Source organism: Ruditapes philippinarum, unplaced genomic scaffold, assembly GCF_026571515.1.
Source record: "Ruditapes philippinarum isolate M1 unplaced genomic scaffold, ASM2657151v2 ctg2061_1_1_1_1, whole genome shotgun sequence".
Classification (NCBI taxonomy): domain Eukaryota; kingdom Metazoa; phylum Mollusca; class Bivalvia; order Venerida; family Veneridae; genus Ruditapes; species Ruditapes philippinarum.
The window spans coordinates 28,752-42,597 of NW_026864207.1; the positions used below are offsets into that span (position 1 = coordinate 28,752).

General features: G+C 35.3%; 1 protein-coding gene across 1 annotated transcript in view; it reads left to right on the forward strand.

The window, feature by feature from the left end:
• Positions 1 to 432: 432 nt before the first annotated feature.
• Positions 433 to 13,846, forward strand: part of LOC132724833 (uncharacterized) — a 40,390-nt gene continuing 26,976 nt past the window's right edge. The window contains exon 1 of the mRNA XM_060709786.1: positions 433 to 849. Within this exon, the coding sequence (XP_060565769.1) occupies positions 441 to 849 (409 nt within the window). The 5' untranslated portion in view covers positions 433 to 440. The remainder of the gene's footprint in view (positions 850 to 13,846) is intronic.

Genomic DNA, 13,846 nt, shown 5'->3' on the forward strand with positions numbered 1-13,846 from the left:
AAAAATAATGCATTCTTACCTGTTCCATATGTACGATAATAAATACAGAAACAGCGAAAACAATTATGATAACTGAGTAAATAGTCATAACCAAAAAGTGAAATTCCCTTCTGTAATTAATTTTTATTAAATTCAAGGTCTATTTATTTTTAGTATATCATATAAGTCTTAGAAAAAATTTGGTATAAAAAGGGAGTGAATTTGGGAGTGAAACGTTTTGGTGTGAACCGTCTCAATAGTGAAACGTCTGTCTACCAATTAATTTACCGTTCATAACAAACAATAGAAATTAAAAAGTTAACGTTTAATCGCCTTTCATTACGACAATAATCAACACAAATAGGCCTATAGTTTATCAGTTTTCAATACGATCCCGGATCCCGGGCGTACCGAATCCACCACCGTTTTGCGGAGAACGTCGAGTTAGTAATGAAAGGAAAATGGCGGAGGGTGATTCCTCAATCCCTTTGAAAAAAAAAATAAAATTAGCCAAACTACCAGACATTGGTTTGGAGAAAATAGATGGATTAAGGTCTGCATTAGAAGCACTTGAATCAAGTCCTCGTTTTTGCTTTTGTTTACTTAAAATAATAAGTAGTGACGCTCATCTCTGTACGAGTTTTTCCAGGGCAAAGTGCGAGACGAAGAAGAGTTACGACAAGGATGACGATGTCGATGAGACAACTAAGAGAAGCATTTCAAACAAAGAGATTTATCCATTTATTGAAATATTTCAAAATGGAGGAAATATTTTAAAGAAATACTTAAGTGACCAATCATATATTCCAAACAAGCACATTGAAAAACTGGCACTTGAAAAACTTCTTTCATTACTTCTTGAAATAGAAGGTATGTGGCATCATTCATTATGTTTCTATATATTAATTTAAGGTATCTATAAGATTTTGACAGGTTACAGGGTTTCTGCTAGGATTTTTTATCTAGGGGTCCCAGGGACTCATGTTCCTAAAATATGAGGGTCCCATGGAATATTAAGAGGGTCCCAATCATGAATAAGTTTAAAAGATAGGTATTAGTTATAGATATTGTCTAGCTTTTTTCATTAAAACTTCGGGATTTTTTTGCCGCAGCCGACATCTTTATAAAATGCCTAGCAACGAGGTAGACTGCTACACATTTCGAATGTAGTTCTAAATTCAATCGTGCGCCGTTTTATTCCGCATTGAACAGTTTTTTTATTGAAAGAAAGATAACTCTGTTGTATACAATATAAAACCCGTCTACAAATTTACGCAATTTCCTTTTAAAAACGGAAAGATCTTTCAAAACAGGATTTACGGATTTGCGTCCCTGAGGACGCAGGCAATAAGTTATTGCGGGTCCTTAGTTTATATTTTAGCGTCAAGGACGCAGGAAATGTGCGTCAATGGAAACCCTGGGTTATATACTGTAACCCTATATATTCAGCTATTTGGAAAGAATCGGGATCAGCCCGGCCCTAAAACGTACTCGGGGGCCCTCGAGTCAGCTCGGCCCTTTTCCAACTCGGCACGGGTCAACTCTGCCCACTTTTCAATCTTATATATTAATTGGTTCGTTTTATCTTTCAATATGGTCGGAATAATTAATATATGGACTTATTCACAAATGTGGAAAGATGTTTTCTTAAATTATTATCACCCGCTCTTATTACCACATGTATGTTTCGGGAAGGTTACCGATTTATCAGGAGATAATTATGTTTGACGCAATCATTCAAACTTGATAAATGACCACCTGCAACTAATTAAAAGCTTATGATAATAAATAAACACGTTTTTTATGTCATATTTTATTGAAGATTACTTAACAAACAAAAAGCATCAAAGAAAACACATTTGTATTATATCAATTTTTACGAATCTGCAAGAAAAAAAAATAACAAATTTCTTCTAAATATACTTTAATTCTGCGGAAGACTTCAATGTACAATTATATAATAATAAACCAGATATATCTCTTATTTTATCATTGATAACATTTTTTTGCCTTGACAACATGCAAGTAAAAAATGTTAATATGTTTAATGGTTTTTAGGGCCGAGTTGACCTTTGCCGAGTTGGTATAGGGCCGAGTTGACTCTTTATCATTTAATTTGGAAATATAGGTGAGGGTATTAAACCGGTTATACTGCAAACAACCTTTTACATGACTTGTTGAACTTGTTCCCATGCTTTCTGTGTTCTCATACTTTCGTGGCGTCATTTCCAGGCATGAATGACAGCTTGTGCGATTGTTTTGACTATCCAAAAAGCAGTCAAGTTTTCACCGACACTTTTTTTTACTATTAAAAAGTACTATCCTTATAATGCGTTCTAAACAGATAAAACACATAAGGCGGAGATAAATATTCATATAAGGCTCTTATAATAAAGTAAATGTGCAATATTTTCCCCCAAAACAAAATTAATAACAGACAATTCTTGTGTTAAATTTTCCCATCCTCAATCTGCAACAGTTGCCGACCTTGCAAGTTCCATTGCAGTGAAGGCTTCGTTTTGTATTAAGCGCAACATGTTAACCTATAGATGTTCAATTAAAATTCAATTAAGAGCATCAAATAGACGTTTTTGTTGTCTATTAAAAGTCAACTGTATGCTTATATAATCTACTTTATAATTCCTTGAAAACTATTCCTCCATACTTTAATAAAAAATAAAATAAACTAAGTTCATATTCAAAATAAAATGCACATTTATTGTAGTAAATCTATGTTGGATGTCAAAATGTTCTCTGTTAATGTCTTTACAATTATAATTATTAGCTCACCAGCACCGTATATTAGTATCAGAGGGGGATACTCCGGCGTCATGTGTCAACAATCATCTTCTCTGAAACTGCTGGGCAGATTTACCTCAAATTTGGTCTGTACTGGTGAGGGACCACCGACCGGACACTTTTTGAACTTTTTAGCTCACCAGAGCCGAAGGCTCAGGGTGAGCTATTAGTATCAAAGGGGGATGCTCCGGCGTCCGTCGTCCATCGTCATGCGTCAACAATCGTCTTCTTCTCTGAAACTACTTAGAAGATTTACTTCACATTTGGTCTGTAGCATCCTTGTGACAGTCACACTTGAATTTGCTCATGTCATTCCGATTGGCCCCTTTTAGGGGTCAGCAGAGCTAAAAATAGAAAAACCTTTAAACATCTTCTTCTACAGAACTAATTGATGGATGATCACCAAACTTTGTCTGTAGCATTCTTGGATAGTCTTTTATCAAGTTTGCTCATATTATTTTGATTGGCGCCTTTTAGGGGTCTCTAGGGCTAAAAATAGAAAAACCTTTAAACATCTTCTTCTACAGGCCTAATGGATGGTAGGGCTGTGCATTGCCATTTTTTTCTGTCACGATACATATTACGATATTTGTTTTTCAAAACGATGCGATTCACGATATGTATTGCATACTTTGAAGAAATGCAATGCATATTGCGATTCTTATGTTGCGATGCGATACGTATCACGATACTGACTTTTAGACTTAGTATATAAAAAATTGCCATTTGTTTACAGCATAATTACGAATATAATATAAAACTATTACAATAACAAAAAAAATAAACTCTTAACTTGTTGTTATAACTTGGTTTCCGATTTTGATCTTTTAACAATTTACTTTTCTGATTACTTGAGGATTAGAGGTATTTTTAATTAAACCATAACAGCAAATTGATATCTACATGTACTAGCTATTCTAACACTAAAGTCCACTACTGTAAATATGGCAGTTTAACAATTTCAGTCTTACAATACACTACTTAAGATTTTTCTTGTGAAAAAAAAAAGTAACAAGTGTCTACAATTAGCTCTACAACTGTGAAAATGACAGTTTATAAGTTTCAGTCTCAGTTTTCTCAAAAGATTTGTGCTCAACCCCAGAGTATTTTATTTTGATTTTGCAAACACTCCACGTCCAGTCTTCCACAATATACAACACTGTCTCATGGTTCCCCAAAAACTACAATTTTCCCAAAACGCGTGACTTTAATGACCAGGGAGGATTGACTGTAATTTCCCCGTCTACATATTTTGCAGTCTTCATGTTTTCTGTTTGTTTGCTTTGTTGTTTTTTTACGGGAAAATGATGTCAACGGAAATGAAAGTATAAATACGTGACGAATATCACATGGGGATGTTGTCATCATCACTATTTTAATCCGACATTTAAGTGCTACAAAATAAAATTCATGTTTGTAGGTTGTTTTTTCTTGAAATCGCACAGATCTCTAATTATGTTTTTATTATAAACAAGTTCAAAGAACACCAGCCCATTTACATGGAATTGATAAAACTTTGTTAGTAACCGTTAAATGATTGCGAACATGGGGAAACGAGATGACAACGATGGTATGATAATAGTCGCGCTTGTTTGTTGTTTACATCCGAGCTATTTTTCTTTCTTCAGTCTTTCAAAAAAAACGTATGTCCTTATATTCCTGGAAGATATTGTTAGTGTATTGCGATACCTTCCCGCTGTATCGATACATCGGGAGGTGAAATATGTATTGCATCGCAATATATTGGAATTTGTAATTTCATTACGATGCATACATCGGGGACAAGACAGATCACGATGCATCGATGCATCGATGAATCGTTACACCTCTAATGGATGGATGATCACCAAACTTTGTCTGTAGCATTTTTTGGGTACTCTTTTATCAAGTCTGCTCATATGAATTTGATTGGTACCTTTAAGGGGGCCGCTAAAGCTAAAAATAGAAAAACCTTTAAATGTCTATTTCTACTGAACTAATTGATGAATGATCACCAAACTTTGTCTGTAGCATTCTTAGGTAGTCTTTTATCAAATTTGCTAATATTATTTTGATTGGCCCCTTTAAGGGGTCTCTTGGGCTAAAAATAGAAATACCTTTAAACATCTTCTCCTACAGAATTAATTGATGGATGATCACCAAATTTTGTCGGTAGCATTCTCGGGTTGTGTTTTATCAAATTTGCTCATATTAATTTGATTGGCTTGTTTTAGGGGCCACTAAAGCTAAAAATAGAAATACTGTAAAATGTCTATTTCTAGAGAACTAATTGATGGATGATCACCAAACTTTGTCTGTAGCATTCTTGGGTAGTCTTTTATCAAGTTTGCTAATATTATTTTGAATGGCCCCTTTTAGGGGTCAGCAGAGCTAAAAATAGAAAAACCTTTAAACATCTTCTCCTACAGAACTAATTCATGGATGATCACCAAACTTTGTCTGAAGCATTCCAGTCTTCGCCTTAACTTTTTATCAGCACTAGCCCAGTCGGGCTAGCAGCTTACAAATTTCACTAGCCCGAACACATTTTAACTAGCCCAAACAAAAATGGTATTTTTTGCATACATTTTGTACAAAAATAACACTTTCTTTATGTTTTATATACCATTTAACATTATTAAGATATCAACTTATTGTCCACAGACACTGGAAAAAATTGTTTAAAAACTGAAAATACTCTTCTCCTCGTTAACTGTAACCATGTCTGCTGATACATGCATTGACAACATATTTATATTCCTTTTCATATTACTTTTTTAGCTCACCTGTCACAAAGTGACAGGGTGAGCTTTTGTGATCGCTTTTTGTCCGGCGTCCGTCCGTCGTCCGTCCGTCGTCCGTCCGTCCGTCCGTAAACTTTTACTTTAAATGACATCTCCTCATAAACCACTAAGCCAATTTCATCCAAACTTCACAGGAATGTTCCTTTGGTGGTCACCTTTAAAAATTGTTCAAAGAATTTAATTCCATGCAAAACTCTGGTTGCCATGGCAACCGAAAGAAAAAACTTTAAATATCTTCTTTTAAAAAACCATAAGAGCTAGAGCTTAGATATTTGGCATGAAACATCTTCTAGTGAGTGTCTACCAAGTTTGTTCAAATAAAAGCCCTGGGGTCAAAATTGGCCCCGCCCCGGGGGGTCATTGATTTTCCCTATATGCATATAGTAAAAACTTAAAAAAATCTTCTTTTAAAGAACCCAAAGAGCTAGAGCTAAGATATTTAGCATGAAACATGTTCTAATGGGTGTCTACCAAGTTTGTTCAAATAAAAGCCCTGGGGTGAAAATTGGCCCCCGCCCGGGGGTCATTGATTTTCCCTATATGCATATAGTAAAAACTTAAAAAAATCTTCTTTTAAAGAACTCAAAGAGCTAGAGCTTAGATATTTGGCATGAAACATCTTCTAGTGAGTGTCTACCAAGTTTGTTCAAATAAAAGCCCTGGGGTCAAAATTGGCCCCGCCCCGGGGGGTCATTGATTTTCCCTATATGCATATAGTAAAAACTTAAAAAATCTTCTTTTAAAGAACCCAAAGAGCTAGAGCTAAGATATTTAGCATGAAACATGTTCTAATGGGTGTCTACCAAGTTTGTTCAAATAAAAGCCCTAGGGTGAAAATTGGCCTCGCCCGGGGGTCATTGATTTTCCCTATATGCATATAGTAAAAACTTAAAAATCTTCTTTAAAAGAACTCAAAGAGCTAGAGCTTAGATATTTGGCATGAAACATCTTCTGGTGTGTGTCTACCAAGTTTGTTCAAATAAAAGCCCTGGGGTCAAAATTGGCCCCGCCCCGGGGGGTCATTGATTTTCCCTATATGCATATAGTAAAAACTTAAAAAATCTTCTTTTAAAGAACCCAAAGAGCTAGAGCTAAGATATTTAGCATGAAACATGTTCTAATGGGTGTCTACCAAGTTTGTTCAAATAAAAGCCCTGGGGTGAAAATTGGCGCCGCCCCGGGGGGTCATTGATTTTCCCTATATGCATATAGTAAAAACTTAAAAAATCTTCTTTTAAAGAACTCAAAGAGCTATGGCTAAGATATTGAGCATCAAACATGTTCTAATAGGTGTCTACCAAGTTTGTTCAAATACAAGCCCAGGGTTCAAAATTGGCCTAGCCCCGGGGTCATTGATTTTCTTTATATGTGTTTAGCAAAAACTTTAAATCTTCTTTGAAAAAACCCAAATAGCTAGAGTTTAGATATTAAGCATGAAACATCTTCTAGTAAGTGTCTACAAAGTTTGTTCAAATAAAAGCCCTGGGGTCAAAACTGGCCCTGCCCCAGGGGTGTCATTGTTTTTAACTATATGTGTATAGTAAAAACTTTTAAAAAATCTTCTTTTAAAAAAGCCCAATGAGCTAGAGCTTAAATGTTTAGCATGAAACATCTTCTTATGGGTGTCTACCAAGTTTGTGTAAATAAAAGCTCTTGGGTTAAATTGGCTCTGCAACGTTGGGGGGGGGGGGGGGGGGGGGGGGGGTTGGGGGGCCTATATACAGGTGAGCGACCTCAGGGCCATCATGGCCCTCTTGTTTTTTTTTTGGTGTGTTCCTTTTTGACTTAGTGCCTTCAATATACAAGGGAAAAGACATATTGTGAAGCATGAGATGACACCTAATAAATGTCTAACAATTAATAATATTTCATAAGCGTTTTAAGTTCAATAAATCTGCTAATAATTTTTAGGGCCAAGGTGGTTTACCCATCAAAATCTAGAGTAAAATGAAAATTCTAGGGTAAAATTTACAAAAAGAATTTGCATTGTTTTGTTATCAAATTTCACTGCCTTCTAAAAAGTTCCTTTCTTTACATAAATCAGACTGACTTATATAATAAAATATTGATTCAATGTGAAATAATACAAAACTTGCTCTGTTAAGGCAGGCTTCCCTAGACTAGGGTTTGTTAAGGTTACACAGCAAATTAATGACAAGACTCATTTTTCTGTTGCTGACATGTTGTTGTTTGAATGTGTCACATTCTTTTACAATCAGCTACATGGTCAGCATGAGGCTTTATTCATACTCTATTTCTACAGACTACATTTTAGTGCTGTTCTTTGGTTTTGATTATTTATAATTGAAATTAGAATTAATGAAAACTAAATATAATAAAATTTAAACTTTTATACACAAAGAATTAGTCTTTGAGGAAATTGTCCGTAACTGTAAACTTGGTACGAAAATATTGAGTACAAAACTGCAGGTGGCAAGGGAGAAATCTGTTTTTCAATAACTAAAGTGGCATGTACAACAATTTTCTTTATTTTGTGGCAAACACATTATAATTATATATGTCTAAACAAATTGAATATTAGGTTAAGTCCTACGATGATTACACCAAATTTAACTTTATCAATAATTTCATTTAAGAAACTTCCAAGAGTTACCTTCCCTTTTTACTCGATGTCACTTCCTGCTAAGTACTTTCGTTTTCTTTTCCATCCAGTTCAGCAGAAATATTTTGAATTTTCATAAAGCCAAAACATTGCTATCTGGAGCTCTGCATATTTCTAACATTTTCTTAATTTGGATATGAAAAAAGCCCTCGACCAGACGGGCTACCAGCTTGGAATTTTCACTCGACCACCCGCAAATTTACTCGACTCGGTCGTCGGTCGAGTGGGTTAAGTCGAAGACTGGCATTCTGGGTAGTCTTTTATTAAGTTTGCTCATATTAATTTGATTAGCCCCTTTTAGGGGTTATTATAGCTAAAAATAGAAAAAACCTTTAGATATCTTCTTCTACAGAACTAATTGATGGATGATCACCAAACTTTGTCTGTAGCATTCTTGGGTAGTCTTTTATCAAGTGTGCTCATATGAATTTGATTGGCCCCTTTTAAGGGCCGCTTAAGCTAAAAATAGCAATACCTTTAAATGTCTATTTCTGCACAACTAATAGATGGATGATCACCAAACTTTGTCTGTAGCATTGTTGGGTAGTCTTTTATCAAGTTTGCTCATATTATTTTGATTGGGCCTTTTTAGGGGCCGCTAAATTTAAAAATAGATATATGTTTAAACGTCTATTGCTACAGAACTAATTGATGGATGATCACCAAACTTTGTCGTAGTCTTTTATCAAGTTTGCTCATTTTAATTTGATTAGCCCCTGTAGGGGCCGCTTAAGCTAAAAATAGAAAAACCTTTTAACTACTTCTACTACAGAACTAATGGATAGATGATCACCAAACTTTGTCTGTAACATTATTGGGTAGTCTTTTATCAAGTTTGCTCATATTAATTGTATTAGCCCCTTTTAGGGGCAGCTAAAATTAAAAATAGAAAAAAGTTTAAACATCTTCTCCTAAAGAACTAATTCATGGATGATCACCAAACTTTGTCTGTAGCATTTTTGGGTAATCTTTTATCAAGTTTGCTCACGTTAATTTGATTGGCCCCTTTTAGGGGCCGCTAAAGCTAAAAATAGAAAAACCTTTAAACATCTTCTACTTCAGAACTAGTTCATGGATGATCACCAAACTTTGTCTATAGCATTTTTGGGTACTCTTTTATCAAGTTTGCTTATATTAATTTGATTATCCTCTTTTAGGGGCCACTCAAGCTAAAAATAGAAAAAACCTTTAAACATCATTTCCTACTGAAATAATTGATAGATTATCATCAAACTTTGTAGCATTCTTAGGTGTCTTTTATCAAGTTTGCTCATATTCAGCGTTTTTTCTCCAAAATTGTGAAAGGGTCCGGTACCAGATCAGTTGTGAAAATAACACATCATTTTTATGAAAATTGTGAAAGAAAAAGGATGTTAGTGTGAAAAGTGTATCTAAGCATATGGAATGACTCACTGTATGTGAGTAACAGTGAGTTTATTGTATTTAACAACACAACTTCTTAAATATCATAATTCTAGAGGACAGAGAAACAACATGAATAAGTCTGATAACTTTAGTCAACCTTTCACTATAAATGATAATAACTCATTTGAAAGATACGAGATTACAAAGCTATTTTCTCTTTGTTTCATGTTTTTGAAATTATCTCGGATTTTCTTTTTTTGCTCTGCTGTAAGCACTTTTGGCCCTTCCCTGCAAATCATCATAAGTGCTGTGAGCTTTTTCTGGTTGAGACGGTTCCTGTTCCCAGTGCATAACAGGTTCATCAGACTGAAGGACCTTTCCACAGAAGCTGTGCTGGTAGGAATTAGCCTGGACAGAAGAGCAAGATCATACATGTAAGGGAATGCTTCTTGCAGAACTGGGTCTTGAAGAAAGATGTCCAACATTGTTGCAGGCATAAGATCTCTCCTCCTTAAACATAAATTTATTAAACAATGTTTGAAAACCAAGTTCAAACTCTTAATGTTTTTTTTTTATTTTAATAAAGTTTAAAAACAATTAAAACTCAGTTGTAAACACCATAGCATGATTCTTTTTAAAATGTTTGGACGTCATGATAGTATGCATTTTAACTACACTGAGTAATAATATGTTAAGAAAATAATGCTGGCTTGCTAAAAAAGTATTTTTCTAAGTAGTGTTACAATATTTTGAAAGAATTTTTCATGCTAACTATTTCATGAACTAATTAATAACTAAAATTCAAACATCAAGTAACTGTAATACAGCAAACAAAAGCAAATGTAACAGTATACATGCAAAACAAACATGCAATAAATCAGAAACTTGGTTTCAAAGTCAGACACATTGAACTTTGGAACATTTAATACCCTATCATGAACATTTGATGTTTAAAGGCCTGAAATTCTGCTTCAGCCTGAGTCTTGTTAAACAGAGGCGGGGCGTCTGTTTGTTGCCTTTCAAACATGTCAGTCTGTGCAGTGCCATAGTGAGATGTCAAGGATCTTGTGGCTGCCTATATCAATATAATTTATAATCCTGTTTGATACTTTTTAAGTCACTTTAAACATACAAGACAGATTCATTTATTTTAGCACATTTTATCACTGAAATATAACCACAAGTGATACCTATAGACTAATGACTATGTCATTGTGGAATAATGTAATATTACTAATAAGTATATTACTTACCTCTCCATACTCCGGAAGCTTTTGAAGTGTCTTCGGTATATTGGCCATACTGAACACAGAGAATGCATCCAAGACTGGGGTGCAGTGAAATCCATCCTCTAACTCTTGCATGAGTTTATAAATGTTTGGGACTGCAAACTCTTCAACTATCTGTTCAGGGGTGTGTACTCTGTCAACTCTACATTTAAAGTAAAAAACAATCAAATGCATTTCAAAGTAATGAATTTCACCGATAAATTTGTAACTAAAATAATTTATTATATTTATGATAGGTATTTAAATATATACCTTAGTCGTCTTGCTAACTCGGTCCTTTCATCAATTTCCCAAAATAGTTCAGCGAGCTTGCCAAACTTCATGTCCACTGGTCCCTGAAGGGATGCTCTAAATTGTGGCACTAGCCCAGTAAGTGTGTCAATGAGATCCTGTAAATTAATATACAGATATAGCATTAAAATTGTTGAAGAGTTCTATATGATCTATTATCAGAAACTTAAAAAATATTTTAATCCAGTTTTTGGGTAAGGTACTTTCTTACCTTAAGCTTCAGTGAGACTGTTGAAAAGTCTACAGATCCCTGTAGATATTTGCAGAAGATATTTATTGGGTCAAGGATGTCACTCAGGACCAATATGGCTGCAACAGCATTCTTTGACAAGAGGGAGGTTCGAAGGCCAAGCAATTCTGGATCACGTCTTTCTTCAATCAACTGGTCGACTGTGTCAGCAATCTAATAATCATGATTGAAAAGTAAATTAACTTACACAACATTTTAAAATCATGCCAACATCAGACACGTTATAGTGTATTATATAGTTTATTCTTTCAGTTTTCTTATAAATGCAATGTAAATTGATATATTAAGTGCAAACTATATCCATAGTTAGCTGTAAAACACACTTTATCACATACAAATCATGTTACAAACTGTATCTTACAGTTGACATGAAATATAATGTCACCCACCTGTACATATCTCTCAACTATGCCCTCCATGCACGTCCATGTGACAACCAGCGTGTAGCAGATGCACGTACCATAGAGAGTTCTTTCACGTCATAGCTTGCCTGAACATCCTTGAAGATAGCAAACTTCTGAGGCGAGTTGTCAAAGAGTTTTGTAAATCAGTAACATCAAACCATCTACCTCCTCTATAATTGGAAAGTCCTTGATAAGATGTTTGATGCACAAGGCTAACCTGTGACTCCTGCAGTTGATGTAGATAGAATGCGGTACTTGGTGCCTAAAGCGCCTCTGCAGCCCTGCAAATAAATGAAAAAAATACAGTACTAAGCAAATAAAACAATTTTGCTACCCTGCTTACGGTGCTGTTAAGTTAATGAATACAAGTTATACTACACCGAATGTATTCACATAAACATTATTGCTTTAAAACAATTACCTTTATTCACACCACTCATCGTGTTGCATCCATCAAAGCCGACAAACATAATTTTGTGTATGGGAATAGCCTTGTCTCTAAGGAACTCTTCTGTTGCCACCATCAATGATGCCGCATCTGTTCTCTTAACATGCACGAGCCCAACAAAATGATCGTCAATTTCTGTACCAACAAGGCAGCGTATCAAAATGGCAAACTGGGTACGATTAGCCTCATCAGTGGACTCGTCGGCCAGCAGTGTGATGTATTTACACTTGTTGATCTTTTCTAGTAATGAGGCCTCAATATATGAACCAATGCTTTCCAAACATTCAGAAACTGATATGGATGAGGTATACTTTGTCTTATTGAACTTCTGGTAGTCCACAACAGCTGGGCAATTTTGTGCACTTAAATGTTCCATTATGTCGGAAACACTGTCCAAGGCCCAGTGTTTCTTCACTGCCAGGTAAACTGAATCAATCAGACAATCAATATACTTCTGGTTTCTGGCAATGTCTGCATTTGTAGAGGCATGGTTGGAAATGTTACAGGTTTCCTTTGCTTTGTACTGCACATACCTCTTTACAGCTTCCTCGTGGACGTTTGATGTGTCATGCTTTGTAAGTTTGCGATGTGGATGATTTCCTAACTCGGTGCCAGTAACGAAGGGAGACTCTGCTCCTTTGGCTGATAGAGGTTTAAAAATCTCACACACCTTGCAGAAGTACTGCCTTTTTGATGCTTTCAGTCTGCAGTACAACCAATCATATTGTGATTCAAAGTCAACTGGTAATGGCCTTTTGGTTCCTTTAGTGCTTTTGTCAGTACTAGAACTACTCTGTTCAATACTAGAACTATTCTGTTCAATACTAGAACTACTCTGTTCAGAACTAGAGGCAGGTGGTGCATTTTGTTCTGGTTGGTCAACAACAATGTGGGCATCTGAAACTGTATCTGTTTCGTCACAGGCCTCAGTGGTGCTTTCAGTGGACAAAGAAACTGTTTGAGGCTCATTTTCCTGTAAAATGGACCGTTCACTTTCACCTGAGGTTGATGAACTGGACTGTTTACCATGTGAAATTAATGATGTTTCACCTTCAGTTTGCTGATCATTTTTCATTTGCAGTTGAAACATTGATTTAATCGATTTGCAACCCGACACATCGGTTTTGGAAATCTTTTTCACGTAATACTTGGAAGTACGCGACATCGCGAAAACCTATGACAAAGGTGCAATTAAAGTTTTAACGGTGTGAACACAGGTATAAATATAAGGAACCATCAATCGGGACCTAAATAAACATATATACTATTACTGTACGCACTACCACTGTATCCCCCCGATCTTTTATCGGTATTTTCATTCGGTACGGGGTTTTAGACAAAACAAACGCTGCAAAACCGGAAGTAAACAATAATAGGGATTAATCGACGATAAATGGACAAAAAAGCCGTTTATTTTACAATATGTAACGTTTTGCTTCAGAATGTGAAATTTTAAATCAATTGTGAAAGGGTCCGTCGGACCCGATCTGGAAATTGTGAAGGTCCGCTTAGAATTGTGAACGGGTCCGTTTCACGGTACCAATTATAGAAGGGAAAAAAACGCTGATATTAATTTGATTAGCCCCGTTTAAGCTAAAGCTTAAATGCCCCAGGT